This window comes from Phaenicophaeus curvirostris, chromosome 1 (assembly GCF_032191515.1).
Source record: "Phaenicophaeus curvirostris isolate KB17595 chromosome 1, BPBGC_Pcur_1.0, whole genome shotgun sequence".
In the NCBI taxonomy this organism is placed as follows: domain Eukaryota; kingdom Metazoa; phylum Chordata; class Aves; order Cuculiformes; family Cuculidae; genus Phaenicophaeus; species Phaenicophaeus curvirostris.
This window is the reverse complement of record NC_091392.1, coordinates 158,395,688-158,422,192: the sequence shown is the minus strand read 5'-3', so window position 1 is coordinate 158,422,192 and position 26,505 is coordinate 158,395,688. Positions and strand designations below refer to the sequence as shown.

At 40.6% G+C, this 26,505-nt stretch overlaps 1 protein-coding gene across 1 annotated transcript in view; it reads right to left on the bottom strand.

Annotated features, from left to right (window-relative positions):
- Positions 1 to 26,505, bottom strand: part of CLYBL (citramalyl-CoA lyase) — a 181,622-nt gene that overhangs the window by 23,326 nt on the left and 131,791 nt on the right. The window contains exons 3-4 of the mRNA XM_069879094.1: positions 5,095 to 5,283; positions 1,436 to 1,537 (exon numbers count right to left, since the gene is read on the bottom strand). Coding sequence (XP_069735195.1) covers positions 1,436 to 1,537; positions 5,095 to 5,283 — 291 coding nt within the window. The remainder of the gene's footprint in view (positions 1 to 1,435; positions 1,538 to 5,094; positions 5,284 to 26,505) is intronic.

Below are 26,505 nucleotides of genomic sequence, written 5' to 3'. Positions count from 1 at the left end.
CAAATACTGCTTAAAAGCAAACAAAGAGCATTTGATTAGTTTAACATGTAGCATACCTTCAGAACCTCTTTTATTAAATAAATAATTTGAATGATTTAAAATGGTCATAGATTCCTTATAGGATATAAGGATTTCTTACAGAACTGCCAGTTTAAAGTCTTCTGCTACGTACAACTAAAAAGCAGGTAAGGAAGTAAAAAAATGCAACAAGTGCTGCAGGAAAGTATTAAAATAAAAGCAGGCAAAATTTTGCTGCTGTAGCTATTCTATAAAGAAGTGCATTTCCAAAACATTGCTATTTTATATTGATGTTTGGAAAGCATTACTGTTATTAAAGGCTAATATACACAGAGAGACGTAGATGTAATTATGAGCCCTACTAGTAGGTGTTCTTCTATGGCAGCCGGTATGGCAAGAAATTATTCTTAACTGGAGTGCTTTAAAAGGCAACTCTCCTGCCAACATCAAGAATTGCAATATTAAAAATTCCCCTGTAAAATATTGTAGGTGAAGAAAAAACCTCTGTCCGTTTAAAATACTATTTAATTCTGTATGCGCACGCTGGACAGGAGTGTGTCTGTTTGGTCACTGCTATATTACGTTCCCAGATACGTGAGCGTGTGTTGTAAGATAAATGGCTGTATCAAACGAGCAGGCTGCCTGTGAGGCCTGCCGGTACTTCTGGAGGTACTTCTGATGTGTATGTCCTCAGCTGGTCCAAAACTTTTCCCTTAAAGCTTGGGAGGGGAATGCTGAATTCCTGGTGCTTGCACGAGATCTTCCGTTTCATTACCACGCTGCCCTGGACTTGATAGTAAAGGTTGGGGAGTAATTTCTATTAATATGCACTTTAAAAATTAGATATGGTCTAACATTAGCCTAAAAAAGGAGCATGCTCTTCAGATATAGCCTCTTTTCAAAATTTAATTACACTTACAATCTTGGCATTAAATACCCTATCATAGCCACAAAAAAACTGATAACACGAAATTTGGTTGTAATGTTATCAGTAGAAACTATTATAAAGATACCAGTTTAGTGACTGTGAAATGATAATTCTTTTTTCTGATTAAATGTTATACAAAAGTCCAGTTTGAGAGCTACTAAATAGCCAAGCATAGGGCAACACTGTGAGTATTTCAAATCTTTGGAGAAGCGTGTTTCTACTACTGCAAGTGTATTAAAAATGATAACAGTAATGCAGAGAGGTTTTGTTATTTGGCATGGGATATCTGGAACTGTTCTGTCAACTAAAATATTTTGAATTTATGAAGGCCCTTACAATACAAACACCAGAGTTAAACATACAAATGTTCTGGGCAATTGAAAACTATGTTTATCATTTTTTAAACTCTCTTCCTTGCTGAAACTAGGGTATTCTGCTCATCCTAGATTGCTGAAATGGCTAAGTATGAACACTTGAAGACCTGCTTACCTTAAAATTGAGCAAGCCCACTGCAGTTTCCACAAAAGGGATAAAATTCATTGGTTCTACAAGTGTTCGGCCTTTTAGGTGATGTGTGAATTTGTCTGAAAACTAAAACTAGACAATATGAGCTATCAGAAAGAAAGAAAAAGAACAGTCTGCATGTAGCTATAACACATTAAATTTTCACCTGGCTGTAACAACACCCCTTCCCACCCCAAAACCTTGCAATTAAGAAAAATTAAAGCAGTTTTTAACAAGGCCTCCAATTTGAAACCGCAGCATTCCCATACATTTCTAAGTTTCCAGGCTGGTTTGCAAAAAAAAAAATTAAAAAAAAAAAATCCAGGCTTAGCACCTCTCACCCTGGCTTAGTGAAATGCAAATCCGCGGGCCCTGGAAAACAATGAAGTACTGCTGTACCTGAGGTCCGGTTTTGTTTCAGGTCCAGCACTGCCATCACTGGAAGTGCTCCCCAGCCTTCTAAGTGGCATCCGTATTATTCATTACGGCACCGTTACCCTTTTGTTCAATAGGCTTTTCTTCATAATTTTTTAGCTTACCTAGGAAGGCCTTAAAAAGGAAGTTTAATTCTTTGAAGACCAAAGCTTGCCAATTTTTTCCATGAGACCAGTTCACAGCTAGCTCTGAGCTGCCAGTGGGGTAGCCCAAATTCCAAAATCTATCATCTGGAAACATACAAAAGCTCTTGCACAGATTTTTCCCCTTTCAAAAGGGGGAAAAAAAAGAGGGGGGGGGAACCCTCAGCCCTGTATTGTAAATCTATTATGTCTGTCCAGATCAAGTAATTTGTGCAGAGATAAACATATCACAGGTAGAGCAAAAAGATGTTAGTAAATAAAGACAAAAATAACATATGCATATTTTTTAAATTTAAGGAATATTTGACTATTAATGGATATCAAAGGAAAGGGAATTTTAATCATCTCTCCATTCAGTCTCAGTTGGGTAAATCATATCTAAGAGATTTGCATAAATATAAACCATCAAAGACTTTTCATCTTCAAAGGGGGTTTCAAGACCCTATAAGCTTTGTACTGTAATCATCGCAGGTCACAACCCTGCAGGAATAAGGCTGCTATGGCAACATAAAAAACTAATGCTTAAGGCTTAGCATAATATTCTGACTAATAGAAAGGAAACTCATTTTAAAAGCTGGCAGCCTATTTACCAGAAGCTGGATTAGAGGTGTTATTTCCCCTTTTAGCTTCCCCCCCCCAAAAAAAGAAGGAAAATCTAATCACCCAGATCTTGAAAAAAAGCTTTCCAGCAATTTGCAGTAACTTTACAATTAGGCCAAAATAAATCACAGCTTTCTTGGATGACGAATTCTGCCCTTCCCATCCCTGCTTTGCATCATCACCATGGCCCACTACATAACTTTTCTTCGGAGAAGAGAATTATACTCAAAAATGTGCAAGGAGTTAAAAAAAAATAAATCAATGCAATTCACATGTGGGAGTGTACAGTACGGCAGGTACTACAGGAACAAAAACCAGTAAACTTCACAGAGGCAAATGCAGAAAATGAGGTAATATAATGGCATCAGCACATATACTTAAGATTCTTATCTGATTTTTATTTTTAAGTGGAAGAAAAATGTAAAAAGCGCTGCTGTGTTTACATTCCAGGCACAAGTTATAGCAGCAGAGCTCTTCTTTTATTTTACTATATCGTAAAAGTCACAATCCTGGGATTTTTTGCTACCTTTTGTTTTGAAAGTAAACAACAACAGAAAAAGCACATTTAATTAAATATTGGCTCCCTTCCTTTCCCTTTTAAATAATTTGCAATAAGCACCAACACAAAAGGTAACGAGTGGAGAAGTTTCAATTAATTTTTTTTTTTTTCTCAAAAGGAGATGATTAAATGTTTCCGGCCCAGTAAAGTGTTCATTTCAGGGAGAAAGGAGGGGAAAAAAAAAGAAGGCGGAGGGTGAAAAAAAAAAACCACAAAGCTTTGGGAGGGGATGAAGTAGCAAGGCCTCAGCAATTCTTTCAGTTCCAGTGCACACCCAATAGTGTGTCAGGAAGAATGCACACTGGTCGGGATTTGTGGGAGAATTGTCCCGCCACAAAGGAGGGAGAGTTACGCTTGTTATAGTCCAATAAGCCATGCCAGTCAAACAAGTACCCACACTAGGGACAAAAGGAAAGCAAGAGATTCTCACACAAAAGAAAACAAGTAAGCCCATCTTTTAGTTGTGCATCAGCCTCCAGGTTTTCTGCTGCACATAAATAAAAATGAAGAAGGGCAGGGGGGGAAGGGGAAGGGATGCAGGGGGAAATAAACAGCTTCTGGGAGGCTGAAAAATCACACCGGAGTGAATTTGGGGAGGGTTTGGAAAAGAAGGCAGTGGGGCTAAGCAGAGCACGCTCTTTGTGTTCAAAGGTTGGGCAAAGTGAGAGGAAAGCAAAATAAGGACTGTGAGGCAGAAGTTGTTGGGGCTGGCTTGTTCTCCGTGACAGAAATCAAAGTTAGAGAGAGGAAAGGTGGTAGGAGATGAGGTGATGAAGAGCCCCTGCATCCCACCTCCCTGCAAAACCTACTCGGTGGCACCAAGGGCCCTGCCATTTTGGAAGCATGAATATTCATTACTGACAAGTTACGTCTAACACCTACATGGCTGTAAACCCTGAGAGGTATACGCCGGTTAATTTAATTAAATGTTGGTGGAAGGGGATAGTGTACTTCCCATTGCAAATGACAGAGGCTGAAGGGGCAGTGCCATGGAACGGATGGGGCTCACCACAAACCCAACATATTTGCTCAGTTGTACGCTCACGCCTGATCTTAACGGTTTGATCAAGGTTAGATGCTGAGATTAAAATAAACCCTAATATGTCTGCCTGCCTTTCGTCACAGCTTGCACGCTTGCTAGCTGCTCGGCTGGCGGTTTGGAAAAATATAGAAGTGAATAATTAAGCATTATTCCTTTACTGGCATGTTACAGAAATAATGGTATATCTAAACAAACACTCCCCTTTCTTGACAATAAAAACAATTATGGCATAATTAGGCCTATTTCAAAGTTTTCTTAAGTAATTTGACATGCCAACCATTTACATTTCAGGTTTTTATTGGCTGAAAAGTCAGTCGTGAAACACAAACACACCTGTCAGCAATTAAAAGGGAAGAAATAGAGAACTGTTCAGGAAATAATATCTGTGCTAATTAAAAACACTAGTTAAAAGCTTCCTGTTTGTTCCTCCAGTTGCCCCAAGGAGTGACCTTCCCCCCAACCCATTTTTTCATATGTCGCTAATACGATTTCCCCATCTCGTGCTTACGATGCATCCAGCTAAGGCTCATGGACAGAGACAGTAATTTTGCTTGATAGGATAGTCAGAGAAGAGTCATATACTTATGCTTCTATTTTTGCTAATGTGCTCTCACATAAAATTGGTTCTTCACTGACTGTGGGAGAAATAGATCTGTTTCTCTTTATAAATGCAAGGTGTTCCATGTATGCTTTTCAAATAGCACAACCTACACACATTTAAATGGATGCACTTCCCAACTACCTAAGTCAAGCAACACATTATGTGGTATTTGCAGCTGTCCTTATAACTCAGAGTCATCCATCTCCATGCCCGTGAACTTGACCAAACAGTTTAGTCAACAGCTGCTGTGTTGTTGGTACTCACCCATCTTATTTCTTCAACGTTTTCAACTTTTGGCAGCATCATGCTTGAAGGAAGGGTCTTGGACTGCAAAAGCACCTCTAGATCTTCTTCAGCAAGACCACTGGACACGGAGTTTATCCTAACACACTTTTCGGCACGGCCCAAGTCAAACTCTTCAAGGGTCTTCACAACTGTCAGTCTTGCTTCTCTCTACGATATGCATGTATTTAAAGGCACAAGAAAAGAAAAAGAAAGCTTGTTTTCTGTTGACAGAAAGGTGCACAGAGCAGAAAACTTGTTGAAATGACATGGGGCAAACACTAGATAGCCAGGATATTGGCATTCCCAAAATGCCTGTCACTCCTGGACTTACATTGAAGCACTTATCACCAGCACCTTACAATTTTACCTTCCTCATTTCTTTATAACTAGTAATTAAAGCACTCAGTTTTCATGTGCAAGTAATTTTATACCACCACTTGTAGAAAGTGTGGCTTTTTGTGTCCAGTATTACTGGATATATCTAACAAACTAATCTTTATAGTCACTGCACTGTGTTACATTGACTATCTGCACTCACAAAAATAGTGTGTTAATAAATCCGCATAAACCAATTCATTTCTGTAATTCATATATATATTGTCTTTGCTTAACCAGCATGGTCGCCAGTAAGCACAGATGTACATGTACTTTGTTGATTTGCTATATCAATCTTCCTTTTCTCCCTGTATCCAAAGTGTCTTACAGCAGTAAAGCCTGTAGTAGAGTTCATATCTTGCATGTGAAAACAACGCCAAAATAACTTGTAGGTTTTTCATGAACCACGTAAAAAGCTATTCTCCTGCTGGCACAAAATAAATCTCCAGAGACAAGTGCTTCCTGTGGCCACTTGCTATTTTTGTGAATGTAAAATCACAGATCTGTTTACTAGTTGATTTGCATGAAGAATACTTTTGTGCTTTCCTGAAACAAAATGCGCTTCTTGGCCTGGAGAAGAAGAGGGGAGGGGGAAGGAGGGTGCTGGGCTCCCCGTTCCTGCCAACTGCAGTTTCAATCCCAAATTCCTTCCACTCGCCAACAGCCCCTAACAAATTCGCATTGTCAAAACGCACGCTTATCAAAAGTCATTTCATTTGTGAAGAGTTTTTATGGGGCTAATAAAACTTTAAAGCTCCTGACTCATGGAGGTTCAGGAACGACTTTAATAATATGCAGTCACTGAATAGAGATGCTTTTCAAGAAAACAGGCAAACTCAAGAAGAAAAAAGAAATCATCAAAGTTAATATCCAGGCTAATACCAATCAGTAAGACAGCACATGACAGTAGATCTAAACCAGACGGATGCAAATCTCCACCAGTGAGAGGGGCAGAGGCAGTTTCCCAATGTGGTCTGAGTTAAACAGTGCGAGGGAACAGTAGTTTACAGTTGTCAGGTCCGATCAGAACAGGGTCTCCCAGGCCAGTTTAAGACAGCTCTGCAGTGTACTGATTTACAGGGCTGGGACCCCTGATAATTAGGATAAGTTTAGAGAAAAGCAACCAATGGCTCTAACTGGTTTAAAGGAAGGAATAATGAAGCAGAAAGTTAATGAAATCTGAAGCAAGCAGTCTTCACCTCGGGGCTACTAGCTGTACTTCTCCGAAGGTTGGGAGCATATGCCCGTTAATCAGACAGACGGGAACAAGGCGTACATGTACACATCCCTGTGCTGCGATCAAGGGGCACGTTCAGAGGTAATCTCTGGAAAATACAACCCGAAATGTTCGAACTGCTGTGAATGGGCTCTGACTGGGGCCATTAGGAAAGCCACACAAAGACGCATGCAGTTTACTACAAACACATCCAGCTGGAAGACAGCTCCGGCACACAGCCGTCTGAAATAGTCCTTCCGAATTAGGTAAACCGAACCATATGATGCCATTACTGGGTAATACAAATCCCCTACGTTTTCCTTCTCTGACCAGGGGTAATGGGTTTCTAAGGCTGAGCTGAAAGTTTCTGGATATGAAGCAGAAGGGTAGCTTAAAAATGCACTCCAAACCAATTTATGCTTTTAATTAAAGTCAGATTATCACTGTTTCAGCACACACTGATCCAATTTGCAAAAGAAAGATCTCCCTGAATTATCCACTAAGGCAGCATCCAATTCCAACTGAAGGCGCATCTCTAGCAAACTTGCAGCCTAATTCACAATGATTTTTTTTCAGATTATAATAATGAGCAGTAGACCATCTCATTAGCTGTTTTTCTCCTCAGGCTGCAAACTCCCTTCCCCAAAAAGACAGATCATGTCTTTCTAGGTATATTTCCATACAAAACACTTATTAACAGGCTGTTGCTGTTATCAATTTACATAAACTAAATGTGCAGCCCTCTGGTACGTATCCCAAAAATAACCAACAACTTCACTGAATTTATACCAAGCAACAAACATTGGGAGGGGGTTGTTGTTTTTTTCCCATATTTTAACAGAAAATATGTTGCTATGTTAGTTAACACACCCATGCCATCTGTTGGGTTGAAAATTGATGCATTTTCTTAGAACCACTACGGTTTAGATCTGTCTGCCTAGATACCCCAGGAATGGAAACATTTCCTTCCCATGCTAAAATACTTCTAGTCACTATATTTTCCACATCAGGATTTAATTTAAGTTTTTAATTGTGGGACAAACAGAGAGGACCTGGTTGCCAAAGTCAGAGCTTGTGAAATGTTTGACTTGGTGCCTACTGTTCCTACAACGGAGACAATCCTGCTGATGCTAGTGGGGTATATCAGGTCTCCACCCAGGCTGCCAATAAAACATTTCATGGGTAATAAAAAAATCTGCTTAAACCTCTGCCTAAATATACTAAAAATATGGAGGAGAGGGAGAGCCTTTTCTGCCTCATTATGCAGTGAAATTTAGATGCTATTCTTATTGTGGGATCCACGCAAAAGCTAAAATTTTAAGCTCAGTAAACTACTTCAGCATTTTAACAGTAAAGAAAAAGGTAGTCCTTGATACAATACTGTCTTTATAGCAGAACAAACATGTTTTCTAAACACTACGTAAAGTCCCTGCCAAGAATAGTCCAACTGAACTTCTTAAACAACAGTGAAAGCAAGTATTTACCCTGGTTTTCACATGAGAACTACAACATCGGATAACACTATGTCATCAGTGAATCCCTGATAAAGGAGTAAACCTGATTGTTAGGTAAATGATCCCATCCCCAGGTGGCCTGTGACAGTGGTATCCCCATTGGGTCTCACGGGAGCTGGGTTCTTCATGAAACTGAACAAGACAGAAACACAACAGAGAGCTCCATGGTGAACAGTGATATTAAAATATGCTACATTTTCAACTCGTGATGGAAAACACGCTGGGGAAAAACCCATCGGTGAGTGTGGTTACTTCAGCATCACTTCTGTTTGACTCTGAGGAGGACATGAGAAGATGTTCACTACCATGCGCAGCTATGCCAACTGGAGAAGATAAAGGTTTCAATGACGCAGCATCGCTGACAAATCCACCACCACCCAGACACACAGATACTGAAATTCAAGATAGGAATACGTGTGTTGCTGTCTCGATTGGCCCCCATTAAACCTCATAACTAACCATCCTCATGAGTTCCAAGCTCTGAATTATCAAATCTGCAAAGAAAACAACATCCGTCCACTTTTACACTCCAGTGGAAAAGGTGGTCCCTCGCGGCAGGGCTGCGCAGTCTCGCCATCTGGAGAATAAATCGAGTGTGAAGTACAGTATAGTTTGGGACCAAGCTCCGTGGCGGCAGCCCAGCAGTTAGTTCATTAGTCCCAAACTTGCGGGGATTAGTGCAGTATCAGCTCTACTGTCGGATGGGATCAGGCAGGCAGAGCACAAGACTTGGGAAAGGAGGTGGTGGCAATGAAGGACCCCTCAGACTTATTTATAAAACTACACAGTATAAGCACACCTAGATAGGAGCAGTAACAGTATTATCATAGTCTGCTGCCAGATGAATCAGTACCTTTTCTTCTTTTCATTTCTGTTCTCCCCCCCTTTTTTTTTGACTGTGAGTTATATGTCCAGACACAGAAATTTCTGCTTAGAAACAGAAGGGATTCCAGAGAGCTGGAAGCTTAGCCACTCACTCACCCTAGACACATTATTAATACAGCAGTAATGAAGGAAAGATGGTCAGCCTAACAGAATTTTGGGGACTGCAAACAGCAGACGGGAAAATTCTCTTCTTTCTTTTCAAAACTGGTGCGAAACTCCACAAATCAGTTTTCCAGCATAGTGATTTCTAGACTTGTCTGATTTTGGGGACAAAAATCTCTGTTTTGCTTTATCCTTCTTGCTCAGCCTTGCTTCCTATTTTATTTCCTCGGAGTCTTCAGGTCCTAGTGTAAAGATAGTGGGAATACTAAAAGATATGTTTAGGTATAGATTTAATCTTGTTAATATCTTTTGGTAATAATTCTTCATATGGAAATATAAATATATAATGCACTAAAATGGCAAGCCAGTATCTAGCATGCTCGTTGCCATAATAAGTTTGCATTTCTCAAATGGCAGAGGAAAAATTAATTACTATAATCACAATTCAAGTTATTTTTTGTGACAGGTCTGACACAGTAAAAACATACAATTATGTGTTAATGTTACTTCTCTGGAGCTGTTTGTTTACAGGACTTGACATTGCTGAATCTTTTGTCACTTATATTAGCGCACACCCTACGAATGCCTCTCTCAAATAAGTTTCCACAAAAGCACACATATTATACAACCCTAGCATTTTTATTTTTTGGCAAAACTGAGTTTCTGTAGAGGGAAAGCCTGATATTTTTTACACGTTTCATCTCTGTCAGTGACGTGATGTCATACAGAATGGTTTCAAATCTACAAATGGGACTGTCAAGAGAAAAGACGAATTACATATTTCTTCTAAGGAAACAAAGAAAAGCATAATTTGGGGGCAGAGTGTTTCTGAAACAGGAGGTGTGTGGTTCATGAGACCTGCCTTCTCCTTTACATGTATCAGATAGTCGTGAGAATAAATCTTTGAAATGGCAAATACTTATATCTAGTTAGCCTTGTTAGACTGGAAAGCTGCTGTAAAATATGCATACATCACAAAGCCCTCAGGAAGCTGTTATTAAATCATTTCTTCTAGTTACCTTTAAACACATAACCAGCTGAGGAGTTTTTAGAGACTTAAGAAGTTTTAAAACACATTTTCTTTTGGTTCAACAGGGAACATGTCAAACCCACCATGCAATCCTAAAGGAAAGAAAGGGCAGGAGAGGGGAGGAGGAGGGAGAATAGGGCCTCCATCATGTATGTCAATGTTTCTCATCTGCAGTTTAGGCAAATACATGTTTTAGAGCACTGCAAGATTCTGGCTTTTCCACTACTCTCTCCTGAAATTGCTGAATTCTTTCTTTAATTTGGTCTATTCAAGCCTTTTCTTTTTTTTACACCAACCTTTTCACTTTTCTGAAAGAGGGATTCTTCATGACAGAATGAGTCACCTAACTCTGTGCATCTCTAGCATCTGCTGCTTTTCTCTCTGCTCTGCTAATTGTCTTTACATGCAACACATGGACTAGCAACACTAAAATGAAGCAAACTTTAGTGGCCAGCATTATGAACTAAGTTGTAATTTAATTCTGCTGTGCTGAGGAACCTTCATTTCTTTGCCCATTTTCCTATAAGTTTTGTCTAAGGCCTAGGAACGCATCAGGGCACCTACCAACAATACTGATTCTGTATTTTTAAATGACAAGATCTCTTAAAGCTGTTTATAAATAGCTGGGAGCTGCTGGCTGCCATGTAAGCGTAGCAAGCCTACCCCTCAAACTACTAGTGTGACCAATATGGAACCTGAAGATATTAGGTGAGGTCTACCCAACCTCATCATCAGAACTGGACAATTTCCAGATATGATGATTGGGCGATGGCCTGGCTTGAGATGCTGTGAACATGGGGAACCAGAAGAACCCGAGGTCCTCCCAGCTTGTAGTCCAGGGACTTGGGGCTCATGAATCCCCATAAATCTTTATGGGTGCTCAGCTATGCAAGCGCAATGTTTCCGCTGAGCTGGGGTATCCAAGGATGTGTTTATTAGTGAAAACTTGCCATCTTGCCAACATTGTCAGAAGTTGTGTCTGAGATACTTTGCCAACATCCATGTGTTTCGTAGAAATTTAAGTAGAGGCCAGTAGGCTTCTAGAATGAATTGGCACGCAGAAATATTCACATAATAGGAGAACTTAGCATAAATATCTCTGCATCAAAAATTATACAGCATGTGCGTGTGTGTGTGTGTGTATACATAAACAGAGAGACGGGCTTATACCTTAAGACAATGTGTACAGAAATATTTCAAAAGGTTTTTTAATTACAGTATTATATGCAACGGCTTTAATAAAAGAAAATTCTGTTCATGTACGTAGGCAGCTATTCTTCTGTCTGCCAACTTTTATAAACACTTACAAAAGAGATGTAAACAACCTTTCAATTAAGACAAATTGAGCTAACACTAATTTAAGCTGGCTGCAAGATGTAGTCCCTACTTTTTTCCCTGGCTTTCTGAGGATGCTTTTGGTTTTGTGACAGATTAGCATCACAAATGAAAATTCTTTGGAAGCATTAGTGTTAATTAGTCTTCCTGGACAGTCCGAATGAGCTGCTGTACTATGGGGTGAGACCACAAAACAATCAACCTGATGTATCAATTAAAAATAAAAAGGCTATATATTTCTTTCACGTGGCACATAAACTTACCTGTATGTTATGGCTATTTTTTATTTTAAAATGTTCTAGTCAAGGTATATTTTCTTGGTATGATGTAATAAATTATTATGGAAAATGTGTACATCTAGGTATCTGCTTTTTATTTTTATAAATGTATCTTTTTTCTAATGCAGATCATGAAATACATTGCTGTCAGTCAAAAGCACATATGCTTTAGCAAATTATCAATCCCTGTTCAGATGACTTCAGGTGTGGTGATTCTAAGTGAGACATGGATCACAGGCAAATGGGTACCATCAGAAGCACTGTTTAATTAATGCCTCAATTATTTAATAAATTGTTTGAAAAAAAATTTAAAGCCAAATCAGGTAAATATTAAAAAGTGTGGAAAGTTAAAAGCAGGCCCAAGGCAAACAAAAGCTTATCAGAAAGGAAACAACTGGCCAGATGCTTACACCTGTTTCTACTGAAGGAGCCAGTATCTGCCCCAAGCTGCTTAGAAGCCCTTAGGAATGAAGAAGGTATTAAGACAAATCTGGTCAGCCATGCCACGGCTTCTTTCATCCTTCGTCTTTTCTGGAAGAAAGTTTTCCCAGTCTCCCTACAGTCTCAGTAAAACTAGGTGTTTCAAAGAGAAAACTTGGAACAACTGTGCATGTGTTTTTGTATTGTATGAATACTGATTAACAGCTCTTATCTCGTTTTTCATAAAACGCTTTACCTGCATTGGCAAATTAGCAAATTAATACTCTGTAATGTGATCAAAATCCCACAGAATACCCCAAGTCCAAGTGTTTACAGCTCATGCCCACAGTAAAATCGTTCTCGTGCAAAAAAAGCTCTCATCTCATCTTTCTCAACTTATATTTTAAGTGGTGTCACCTTCTAGATGGGAAAGGCTGTGGATGTGGTCTTCCTGGACTTCAGTAAAGCCTTTGACACAGTTTCTCACAGCGTTCTGCTTGAGCAGCTGTCAGCCTCTGGCCTGGACAGGCGCACACTCTCCTGGGTGGAAAACTGGTTGGCTGGCTGGGCCCAGAGAGTGGTGGTAAATGGTGTGAAATCCAGCTGGAGGCCAGTGACAAGTGGGGTTCCCCAGGGCTCAGTGCTGGGTCCAGCCCTGTTCAATGTCTTTATCAATGACCTGCATGAAGGCATTGAGTGCACCCTGAGCAAGTTTGCGGACGACACTAAGCTGGGTGGAAGTGTCTATCTGCTGGAGGGTAGGGAGGCTCCGCAAAGGGATCTGAACAGGCTGGACCGCTGGGCTGAGACCAATGGCATGAGGTTTAACAAGGCCAAATGCCGGGTCCTGCACTTGGGGCACAACAACCCTATGCAGTGCTACAGACTAGGAGAAGTCTGTCTAGAAAGCTGCCTGGAGGAGAGGGACCTTGGTGTGTTGGTTGACAGCGACTGAACATGAGCCAGCAGTGTGCCCAGGTGGCCAAGAAGGCCAATGGCATCTTGGCTTGTATCAGAAACGGCGTGACCGGCAGGTCCAGGGAGGTTATTCTCCCTCTGCACTTGGCACTGGTGAGACGACACCTTGAATCCTGTGTTCAGTTCTGGGCCCCTCACCACAAGAAGGATGTTGAGGCTCTGGAGCGAGTCCAGAGAAGAGCAACAAAGCTGGTGAAAGGGCTGGAGAACAGGCCTTATGAGGAACGGCTGAGAGAGCTGGGGTTGTTTAGCCTGGAGAAGAGGAGGCTGAGGGGAGACCTCATTGCTCTCTACAACTACCTGAAAGGAGGTTGTGGAGAGGAGGATGCTGGCCTCTTCTCCCAAGTGACAGGGGACAGGACAAGAGGGAATGGCCTCAAGCTCCGCCAGGGGAGGTTCAGGCTGAACATTAGGAAAAAATTTTTCACAGAAAGGGTCATTGGGCACTGGCACAGGCTGCCCAGGGAGGTGGTTGAGTCCCCTTCCCTGGAGGTGTTTAAGGCATGGGTGGACGAGGTGCTGAGGGGCATGGTTTAGTGTTTGATAGGAATGGTTGGACTCGATGATCCGGTGGGTCTCTTCCAACCTGGTGATTCTATGATTCTATGATTCTATGTTTCTATGTTTTGGTGCAACGGGTTTAGCACAGAATTTATGACACCAGCTGGTCACTCAGGTGTCAGACACTGAGGAAGGCACTCCCAGGAGGTCCTCCCATCAGGTGGGTTCTTGCACTGTCTAGAGAAGGACTTAAACCTTCTCACATCTCACGGGCAGCTTTTTAAAGCAGAGATTATCTCATACTGTTCTGCACTCACTTCTGAGGTCACGTCATTTGTCTCAGTTTCTGTTCAGGAACCTTATAAGAAAACCCATACCATCAGACAACTTAGCTCCCAGCTTCAACTGAATATCTTGGACGCCACCTGCCCACAAGGCACAACTGCTTGTTTACATCCTTTGGGGGAGTGAATCATCTATTTCCTCCAAACCAACACAAAGGTGTGGTTTTAGAGATGGATCTCTCTAGGCATCATGCTCAAAGGGGTGGACTGCACCAATTTCAGCTGCTTCCACCCTGCTCAGTCCCATGATGTTGCTCCAGCAAGTTCCGTGTACCTTCAAACACTCACAGGTGCCATCTCATCATGCCCCAGGCCACGCAACACATATCCTCAGCTAAAGGATAAACTCCCCCATGTTGATACGACATGCTGCTCGTATTCTTTCAGCTGCTGGAACTGAAGAAAAACCACACGGAAAACCAATCATACCGTACGTCCACCGAGGCCCCATACTGTGTCATGGGGAGACCCAGACCACATGCTATGTATCTGTCACTGTAGTCAGCCTGTCCTAGAGGTTTCCCCTGTGAAATGGAGACATGAACCCCTTTGCCCCACTAGGTGAGGGCACCAGGGATGTCTCCTTGGATCAGATGCATTTAGCGCTGCAGAAGTAGTCTGCAACTGCAGTAATTACTTCCATGAGAGAATAAAGTTAGGAGAGCACTAACGTAATTTTCAATGGTTTTAGGTTTAGAGGCTTGAAAGAATTAGGAACAATGAATAGATAGCTCTCTGTGGGGGTGTTCAACAAGGGAACTTTGATCTAACAAACTTTGCACTACATTGACATAACTCTTGCCTTCCTGCAAAGCAAACTTGTTTTATATATATATTTCTCAGCCAGTGCTTACCTTAACAAAGACCCACCCCACTATGCTGGATTTTGTCAGAAATTCCGTCTTCCTTCTCTACCATATGTGCTTCCTTCTGACAGCTGAAGAACCCAAACATCCCACTAAACTCCAAATACAGGTTTTAGCACCTCCTGTAGGCAACATTTCCTCAGAAGCTGCTAATGATGCGATGAAGCCCATTACAGCGAGCTGTTCCTTCTTGGCGGAGTCCCTGAAGAATGGGCAGCAGTACAAAAGCAACTGCACCCGCTTCTTTCCACCCCCTTGAAGTGAGAGAGGGGAAACAGCACCAGAATGCCATGTCCTGTGTGTCCCTGCATCGGCGGTGATTAGCTAAAGCAGAGACAGAGCCCTCGTACAAAATAAGATCAACTCTGTGACTCATGTACTCATGGCAAGAACCCTTTAGAAATTACATCACATGTTTTCTGTGGTCTAAACAAAATCTGATAATACGACTTTTTCCTTGCCTAGATCTATGATCAGTGTTAACGGATCTGAGATTTTTTTCTCCAGTTTGAAAATGCGACCTGAGGAGGTGGAGATTTTCTAGGTCAAATCTCCTCTCTGCCAACCCTATAGTTGTGGTATAGTATTTGTATATCACTGATAGATGTATTGTACTGGTACAATATAACGCACACCTCTATATACATATACATATATATATATAAAAAATCTTAATTGTTTTTCGGTGTTCTTCAAAACTCTATTAAATTCCTCATTTAGATATACCTGACCACAGCGAAACAAATTACTGAACCTTCTGACATTTCTTTCCCTAAACTTTCCTCCAGCTCTATTTTTTTCCTGATGAAATCAATTATTTTTAAATGCTAGCCTGACTGAGAAAGCGCTCCTTAGTGGGGCTGCTGGAATACTTGCACACTTTAAAGTAAGGTTGGTGCTTACTCCCTAATAAAAGGGCAAGATAAATCAATGTATGTTTATTTCAGCAAGACCAAAGCAGTTCCAACCCTCTTCTGTTTATTTGTACTCCATACCCCACTTTTTCTCCATCCAAGCATTTCCAATGCACAATGCAACTGTTTGTAGAGCCAAGATGCAAACTGGATGACTGAAGCAATCACATTAGAAAAACTCAGGTTTGTTTTATTTCTGGGTGGAATTAGTGGATTTTTTTTTTTTTTTGCCCCAGACTATTTCAGCAGCCCCATTTACAGTGTGGCCATAAAAACAACTCCATCGCTGCAAGCAAGGGGCTTGCAAAGGATGACAATAAGCAGCTAGGAAGGGCATCATGGAAAGAGGAACTTCTTGAGCTGTTTTTGGTTTTTTCCACCACAGCCAATCCACTAAGCACCCATCATTTCACTTGTTTTGTGCTAATGAGGAGAGTAGCAGGTAGGATTCTAGCAAATGCCTGCATCCCATAACAATCATCACCATAAGCTCCCATTCTTACATCCATATGTATTTACCCATAACATTACCTCAGCATAACTGAGTGGGTCACCTAGAAGCCTGGTACCTTGTTAAATCAACTACATGACCAAGACAAGTTTTGCCTTTATTTAGGTTATTCCCTTCATGCCAAGCCTGAACATGTGGGCTACTTCACCTTTGTTTCCATCATCTACTCTTAGAACTGTCCAAGTCCAAATCTGACATGGATTTTATCCACTTCAAGCAATCTGCCAGGCTTAGAGCTCAAATTCTTTGTGTCTGGCTTATTTGGTATTTCCTCTCACTTTTTTGACAATGACCCTGCCAAATGCAATGTCAATAAAAGACTATTAAGATGAGTTAAGCTTTGGACCACTTATTAACATATATAAGAAATGCTAGAGGCAGCTTGGACCGATTTAACTACTTTGAAATTAGTTGACACCAATAATGTTAAGTTGATGCAAAGCTTTGGCATGCATCTGTTTACCAAAATGCTGCTAGCAGTATAATTTATTTTCCTGTGTGAATGAACTTCATGGACAATCAGGATTTTACAGCACTATAATTGCATTCACACAGTACTGCTGCTTGATTTTTATTATATTAATATTAAACCAAGAGTGATAAAATTCAGTATTTACAAGTTTGACACCCATTAAATTGCCATTTTTGCTCTCATTTTTTTTTCTCACATTTTTGTCCAACTTGCTTTACTGTTTTGTAACTGTGGACTAAACGTGTATAATATTTAGCAATTTTTTTGTTCCTTTGACTTGGTATGTATCCCCTTCTTGATCAGAATGAAGGACTACCAAACGACATCATGAAAACATGACCTACTTAACTAACAAGTGCTTTTTAAGGGAAACTGTTCTGCCCTACTTGCTAAACCTGTTTATATTTAGTAATTGCCCCAGTAATTATGTGTTTTGTATTGAGACCAGACAGTAGTTTTTCCCTCAAAGTGCTCAGAGTCATATTCTCCATCTGGAATCTCCACTCCCATCACCTGCATCAGGTGCTGGTTAACCTTGGTGGGACTTGGGTCATGCTCCCTTCCCTTTTCTTGGCCGTGGCTGCTCCCTCCACTGCCAGCTTGCCACCAAGCATCATCTCTATCTGGCAGCCACTTTTACAGCCTCCAGAAGTTCCTTGGCTCCATTTGCTCATTCCTGCTGGGCACCAAGGCATCCTCCCTGCTGACATGTTTGCGGTGCTTGTGCTGGTGTGCGGTTATGCTGCTGGACACAATAGGTTGTTCATGTCCTTTGCTAATTAAGGTGTCTTTGCTTTTGCTTGGGAAGGGGCTGTAGTTAGTACAGTCTAAGGTGATCCACACACCACTCGTCATGGCTTTGCTCTACATCTAGAGGAGTTCACTTATTTTCTGAGGGCAAAACACACTGGGACATCAGTGTTGTTTGGCGTTACCTGCCAGCGAGTTCCCTGGTCATTTCTCTCCCTGCTCTTTCATTTGGCATACAGTCATCCATAAACTTCCCAGGAAGTCTCCTTTTTAGAGGCAGTAGGTTTCTGCAGCAGGAAGAAGTCTGCTGTCCCTCTTGAGCCCACAGGACTGTTCCAGTGCCTGAGGGTTCTGTACCAGGTACAACAGTACCAGAAAGCCATAGTAAAGTGTGTATCTTATCAAAGTATATTTCTTTTCTGGTTCCTCATTTGATTTATCACCTTCCCCCATGGGCTTCCGATAAAGTCACAGTATCACAGGATGGCTGAAGTTGGAAAGGACCTCTGGAGGTCACCTTGTCCATCCCCCTTGCTCAAGCAGGGCCAACCAGAGCTGGTTGGCAGGGTTGCATCCAAATAGCTTTTGAATCTCTCCAAAGATGGAGACTCCAGAACCTCCGTGGGTAACCTGTGCAGTGCTCAGTCACCCTCACAGTAAAAAAGTGTCTTCTGATAATCAGACAGAACCTCCTGTGTTTCAGTTCATGTCCATCGCCTCTGGTCCTGTCACTGGACAACACTGAGAAAGGCCTGACTCCCCTCCTCTTTGCAGCCTCACTTCAGGTATTCATATACATCGATGAGATCCTCCCCTAAGCCTTCTCTTCTCCAGGGTGAGCAATCACAGCTTTCTCAATCTTTCCACAAAAAAGAGATGATCCATTGCCTTCAACATCTTTGCAGCCCCTCACTGAACTCTCTCCACTGTTTCCATGGCTCTCTTGTACTGAGATCTCAGGCATTCTCTTCCAAATGATGTAGAAGGCTTAGAAGTCCTTTCTGTGATTTGTCAGAAGTCTTTGTGTGTATTAAAATTGTCTATATATTTTTTATTTTTGAAAAATGTTGAGGTCCATTTTAAAACAACTACTGGCACTCAACATTCCAGTTTACTTATTAACATTATTTTCTAAAAAATTCCTATGTCCCTTCATGTTCTCAGCATCACCTTTTCCAGTAAAATTTTCATTTCCAATGGAGTGATTTGATCTTTGCTTTAAGATAATTTTTTCATCTGTTGCGTATTTGGCTTTATTTCTTCTTGACCAGGTTTCACAGCTTCACATTCCGTGTTGGCAGTTTCTTGGCCAGTTTTCCTTTCCTGTTGACCAGATATAATCTCTGCCAGTATGGAAGCTAAGTCCTCTCTCGCTGGCCAACCAAGAATCAATCATGTTGAATCTTACTAATATAAATCTACACTCAACATGAATGTAATCCTCTTGGGAATTATCACACACCCTAACATAAACTTTGCCACATTTTATGAATGGTTATGAATATTAATTAATTCTTCCAGCCCACTTACAGGCATGTTTGTAAATAGATGGCTATCAGGATAATTAAAATAGCAAGACAAGAGTATCAAAACGGCTTCAGTCTAACAGCTGTATAAATATATACATTTAAGAACACTCTTTCTGCCTGCGTGTCTCAGGACAAGTCGCTGTTTGACTCCATACGCATGTGGACCTACTTTCTGGCTATTCTAGTTTCACATCTATATTGCTGAATTGCTGTAGAGCCACAGGCAGGTTGAACCCCATTGTCCTCTAGACCATTCAGGCTTAGCACAAATGCACGATCTAGCGACAGTGCTTTCACTCAGCCAATTCTGTGTGCCCAAAAGTTCAGCTCAGCTTTTTCATCCTGAACAATGGGGAAGCAAGGGGGATAGCCTAATATTTTATCCTCTGTTTTGGCTACGGAGCCTTTGTCTACCGGCAGTTTGCAGCATTAAAGGCAAACCTCTTACATGTAATAGCTATGAAAAAGGCTTCCTCTTGTAGACAATGCAATGATGAGTTACAGTTGGCATTTGCTCTTATCCTAATCTTTTTTTTTTTAATTAAGATGCCTTTTCTACTGTCTATAGAAATTGTTCTGTTCCTTCTCTCTGTGGCTTCCCACACCACAGCACACTCATCAGGCTGAGTACAGGACAAAATTCAGAAAATGTGTTCTTCTGCTGTCCTGTCTCCCAAGGATCACCTCCCCTCTTTCAGCTTTGCTTGTACTTTTTTCACTGCTTTTAGTCAAACAAGTTATTGAAATGTTTTTGTTTGTTTTTTGCTGCTTCCTTCCCTCGCCTTCAGTCGATGTTTGTAAAGCATTTAACACTACACCAGGCGGGTTAATTTACTGCACTGGTAAAACAGGCTATTTGGAGTGTCTTGCAACACTGACATGTTTTCAGCTTGAAAATCAGATGTCTCCATCCCAAAGGAAAGAATTCTTGCCAAAGCTTTGTTTATATTGATGCCAGGTGCAATCTGGCCCAACAGTGGTAATGACATATGAACACTAAACAGTTTGTAAAAAGCATGCTTCAAAATGAAATCTGAATCCTGTGTATAAGGACCCAGGTAAGAGTCTTACCAGGAATTTGCCTGGTGTAGGAAAGTATTTCTTTGTAGAAACATTAATTTGGCTTCTGGGCTCCCTTTAGTGTTATTAGTGGCTTCTGATTTCAATTTTTTCATTGCAGATTGTTTTTCTTTTGCTTCTGGTAGAGTTTTTAAATCCACGGGTTTATTGTGTAGAAATATTTTAACAAAAATTACTGTAATTACTGTATTTAATACTTTACTTTATATATGGCTCTTGCACGCATGATGAACAAAGGAAACCTTTCCTCTTTTTGCCTCTGTAAAGAGTGACCCTGATTTGGTGAAAATTACAAACCCTGAGATGCAATGCATGCTGCAGCACCACTTGAAAGGAAATTGCCAGAACTGAATTGCATGTTCTTCTTAGACAAATTCAAAATAGGCTTTCAACCCTTGAGGAGATTTTTTTTTGCTACACAGAGGGAAAAAAATTGTTAAGCCTGCATAAGCATCCTGACCCTTAGATTAAGCAACTCCCTGCCCTTAATGTGAAAGCATCAGAAACCCTGGTAGGCTGCAACTTGCGTATGCTGGCCTGAGCTCTACGATGGTCGCATCCTCAGCACAGCTTTGCAAACTTGCAGTCAGATAAAAGTGTGGAAAACAACAGTGGGTTGACAGACTGAGAGGGTTTCAAAATGTGCCCAGATTTTTTCTGCAAACCTGTAATAAATTGGCACTCCCACAAAATCCACAGCTGTTTACAGGAAGATCTGGGCCTTAAAAATCAGTGACACTACTGTAGTGATCAGATTCTTATCTCTTTGGAGGGGCAACATTAAAACCAAACCCTTGTTGCTGCTGTTGAGTACTGCAGTAAGGTACTGCCGTAAGGAAGGTGCTCAGTGGGATCTACATATCACACAGGCATAGAGCAAATCATTTGTCCAGAGAGTAACAAAAGCTGAGAGAACAACAGCAATAAGAGGCTGTTTGACAAAAAGCTATTCATGTGCGCAACTTATTACCTCACCGCATACCTGAAGAATGACCCAGTGGCTTTGGGTTTTGTCTTGTGGAGAAATAACAGGGAAATTTTCAGGATGCCTTTCCCATTTGTTTCAAGTAGATTCATGAGATCAATATGCCTTTAAAACAAGAGATAAATCACTTAACACATTAGCTCAAACTTCAGAAATCATGATTCTTGAATCAGTGCCTCAGCAGAAAAGGAAAGACTCGGATTTGCAGATGGCAAGTTGCTTGCTGCAATCTGAAAGGGTCTATACTATAATGGCAAAAAATATGACTATATACACTATCTTCCGCTGTCCATCTGCCACTGTTATAGTCTAGTGTGGGGATGATTTGATTTAAATTTGGACTGTTTGTAGGCTGATTTCTCATTTCTGCAGTCATTAGGTTTGTCACAAAAAGAGTAAATAGATTTATTTTTTTAAAAAAACCAAACCCACAACTGCTGCCTTGGTGCTGTGTGACTTTAGTGAAATCACTTCAATAGCCTTCCCCTGAAGAAATCTACATACATCTGCTGTTGGTCTGCATGGTACCTCATCCAGTGACTGTGTATTTACAACCATATATGGAGGGTCTGGGAATCTTTATGATGCTTGTCAGTATTTTCAGAAATGGAAGATGCAGAACAATGGTAATGACCAGACAGACTGAGAATAAAAGAAGAGAAATACATTAATAATAGAAAATGAGTAACACAAATGGATATTTAATTTATTAATTTTTAAAGGTCATATGAAGAGTCATCTTCTTTTACTCACTTATTATTCACCTTCATCTAGGGAAATTATACACGAGCTTTCCATGGTTTCCCCCACACTCATTTTGCCAGAATAAATGTCAGTGGACAGAGGAATGCATTCATCGAGACACAAGAGACACTAAAAAGCTGTCAGGAACCATGACTGCAAACATCAGATCATTCATCTTTCCCCTTGCTCAAAACTTGCCAAGAACAAGACATATAGATGGAATTTTAAATTATTCTTATTTTTCTTTTTCCAGAGGGACTGGATTTGCCTAGAACCAGCTTTTGTGATGAGGTGCTGAGGGGCATGGTTTAGCGTTTGGTAGGAATGGTTGGGCTCGATGGTCCGGTGGGTCTCTTCCAACCTGGTGATTCTATGATTCTATGATACTGCCATCAGACTCTCATCCTTGCAGGGACCACTTGGTGAGCCGGCCCCCTGGAGTGATGGTCCTCATGGACAAATCCTCCTGACCCAGATTGGTCCCCTGTGCTACTCTCATGCCTTTGGGCTCCCAGGAGCACTGATGCACAAAGGAGTCGTCCCCACCACTCTGCAGAGTCACCCCCCATGAAGGCAAGTGGGTGGCTGCAGGGAATGGGAACAGCTGTCCAAAGCTGCCAGCTCTGCCAGGATGATGGCACAGAAATTGCAGCAAATAACAGGAATTTGCTCCTTAACACGTAACATTTCAAAAATTGCCTGTGATGTTACAGGATTAATACAGTGCTTTCAGGGGTTGTAGGTCATTAGCTCAGGGGCTCTGAAAAATTAGTATCTGAAGACAGAGTTTTAAAGGGTTCGCTTCAAAAAGCTTATTCTGTGAAAATGACAAAATATCCAACTAAAATTATTAAAGAACGTTGATTCCCCTCTCTTTTGCCCTGCAGGAATGTCAGTGTGCAAGCTGGGAACTCAGGCCCACCAAGAGAGTAAGAATTCGGATCTGTCTCTTGCACAAGCTGGAAAAAAAATGAGGCAGCTGCCAATAAGGTTTCATCCTGCTTTGAGTCCCACGGCAACTTCACCAGTGAAGGAGGAAGACGAGCTTCACTGATTGTTTGGCAGCACCTTGTAAGGTGTACACCTGGATATAAGTCATCTTCCTAGCCTAAATAATAGTGCCCCTTATATAAATTTTTTTTTCTTGTTTTTTCTTCCAAATTTCAAAGGGACTTTGATTTTGATATAGCTAGCATTCAATATTTCTCCTCCATAGAAATATTACTGGTGTAATACAGCATACATGTTATTCTACAGTCAATGAAAACAGCATTAAAGAGCATTTTTTGCCATGCATCTGAAAATACATAAACATTAATGTATTTCTCTAACAGAAAAAGATGAATAGGCAGGAGATATTTTGTTATGTGGTTCTGAAAATAAGATCTTTGCCTAAAGCTTATGTAAAAAAATAAATGAGTTTTGAGGTATGTGAGATTTAAACTATCTAGCATCTGTTATTTATCCTGTATCAAGTTGGTACAGACTGCAGCAATTCTGATAAGGAGGCTTTTTACACTCACTTCTACTACTACTAGTAACCCAAGACGCAGAGAGGGGGGTGAAGAACAAGGGTCATATCTATAATCTAGAATGCTGAAAAATGTATCTCTTCAAGTTTTCAGCTGAACTGAGATATTTATCTTAACAAGATCTAATTAGACCTAATTTCCATAGCATATCAATTATTTTCCTCATTAGAGTAGCTAATGCCATGTTCAGATATCATGGCAATCAAGCTTGCGATTTCTGGAAAAACTGGTTAGAAGGCTTAGTATTAAGAGTGTTTCCAACTGTGAAATTTATCCTTCCGAGCAATGCCTCCCAGTTTACTCACTTTGTTCCAGGATTCTCCACAGCATATGGCCACTGGAACCCATTAAATAACAAGAAGTAAGACAAAGTCAGCGATGAGTCAAAAATAGCTGCACTAGTGAATCGCCTTTCAAAATTCTGTCTCTAACAAGAAAAATAATGAAGAATAAGACATGCAATTAGAAGAAATTAAGGTCAATTTTCAAGCCAGGTTGCCTACATGGTGGTTTCGAAATCCATGTTAGGCATCTCAAATAAAAGCAGTCTGATTGAACACCTGCAGCTCTTGGCAACGTACTTGCGAATATAAGGCAGCCAGGCAACTCTTGTACACAAAGTCTCTACCTCTCGGTTTCATTTTCCTCGTTACCTAAAAGTCCTAAAACTCCAGGTCCTAATAGCTAGGTTTGCCGTGTTCCTTTCTCCTCCTAAGGAAGATTTCCAGTGTTTCCAGCGCGTGGCCATATGTGTGCCGTATACTTGTTGGACAAGTCCCATTTGCTCAGCAGGAGAGTGAAGGCACTTATTTTAGTACAGGAGCTTGTCATAATATATTTGGATTCTTTACATCCAGCCTGAGTCATCTAGAAGTTAAGTGTTTGCTCTAAGGTTTTTTTTTCTAGAGGTTTTTTACAGTCAATAGGGAGAGGTCAGTATATATGGAAGGAAATTTATCTTCTAGGCTAGCTGCCTAAGGCTTAGAGATGGTTTGTTCTTTGGAGGCACTCAGCTCCCTCAGCTGAACACTCTAGAAACCTCGGCAGCTAGTTGAGAGAACCTTTTTCCTGGAGAGCTACAACATGCAAGAAAAGCTGAATGTTTTCGTGGCTGGTGACTGCTAGCCTAGGTGAGACACACAGCATTTTGCTAACATGAAAGGTCTAACTATAGACTTTTCTGCTGTAAGAATACCAGTGGGTGTTCAAGATGAGCTCAATGTATGGTTACACTCACACGCTGCAAGGCTGAGAGCAGCTTTTGTCCACAGCTACACCTTAACCAAACATATTTATTTCCTCTCTTTTAAAATACACCCAGTGCTCTGAGTGGGAGCGTCTCAAATGAACGTCTCAAATAGGAAACATGCAAGTTTCTGAATCAAGCAAATTCTTTATTTGATGCATTTTGAAACTTCGCAGTTATTATTATTTGGTTACTTTTGTATCCAACTCCCTTCATTTGCAAGTAAAAAAGATGCTTCATCTTGCCATCCAGGCAGTATATTCAAACAAAATATCTCAGGAAATAAACAACTGTGCTCTTCTGGCCTGTGTTATGAACAATAAAAAGTTATCTAGAGCCTACAGACTGTAAGCACCATGTCTATCTCTTTATACTTAAGCATATCTATGGATTTAATGGGCATATTCAGGTATAACACAGATTGGAATCTGGCTATATAACTCCTAATTGATTTAAAATTATATGGATGGTAACGGTGCCAGAAAACAATTTAGTTTGCTCTCTTTCATACTGAGCTGAAGTTGTTTGGTTTTCTTAAAAGAAATAAAACTGATAATTGTCACTACAGTAAGTAAATATGTCTGAGTACACGCAGAAAGCAGATCTATTGGGTAAGAAGGTTACAGAATCTCATTTTGTGGTCCATCTGCTCCCTCTTTGCTTCCCAAGCCAACAGACACTAATCTGGGATGAAGAAACTGACAGGACATGGGGGAGGAGTAGACCATCACAATTCCAACTCGTTTCAGCTTTTTGAGATATATATATATACTCAAGCCATTGTGATATAATTGAATGAAAATAATGCAGTGGAGTCAGGAGGACAATTCAAACAATTCTGTATTACAGCAGCGTTTTACTGTTCAAGACTTTCTTGTCATTTCAGTGCAATTTATATGTTTTACCTCTAAGTCCCAAACGCTCAAAATTAATGTTCAAGGGTAAAAAGGTGCATTGCTGGGGAAGATTGTTAAGCAGATAATAAGCTGAAACAAACAGTAAAATAATCAGATCAAGCTTAAGAAAATTGTCCAGGGTCCTCCTGTTGGAATTTTATTTTTTTTGTTCTAATTTGCATCTGTGCTAACAGCCTTCAAGAAAGCGTGAACTCACCTCAATAAAAATGTTCTAGCAAACCTAATATGAAAAAAAAAATTGAAAGCAGTTCAAGAGGATGAGAACTAAATACAGAAAAGCTAAAGATAAAAATGAAATTCAAAGCCATGGGCCATCAGTGAGAAAGACAAAGCAGAAGTGGCAGCGTGGCCAAGGAGAGCAAATGAGAAAGGGATGTGCTGTGTGACAGTACAGTAGTGAAAAAAAATCAGCCAATGGAGCTGAATTGTGTCACCTCTGTGCAACTCAGCAACAGCAGTACTGGCAGTCTTTAGTTATTTTTAATTAAGGGCATTTTGTCACCAGAAAGACCATAATAAATAGAAATATGTTTGTACGGAAGCAAGAAGGAACAAAGTAAAACAGAGAGATGAAAAGAGATAAAAATGTATTGTTTGGCTTAACTGTGATGAAGACACAAGGCACGTACAAATAATTTAAGCATGTTAACACTACTAAAAGTGGTTAAGTTGTTGAATGCAGTAAAAGAGAAGTATCACTAGCATTTGGGATAAAAGCCATGAGGAAGTTACACAAAATAAAGCTGTTGTCAGTGGGGAAATGTGTCTCATAGTTAAAGCACGTAATCCAAGATTTTAAAATAACTTTGACCTCATAAGGTGAAGCACTGACAGAGTGTAATGTCCTTCTGCCAGGTGGAGGCTGT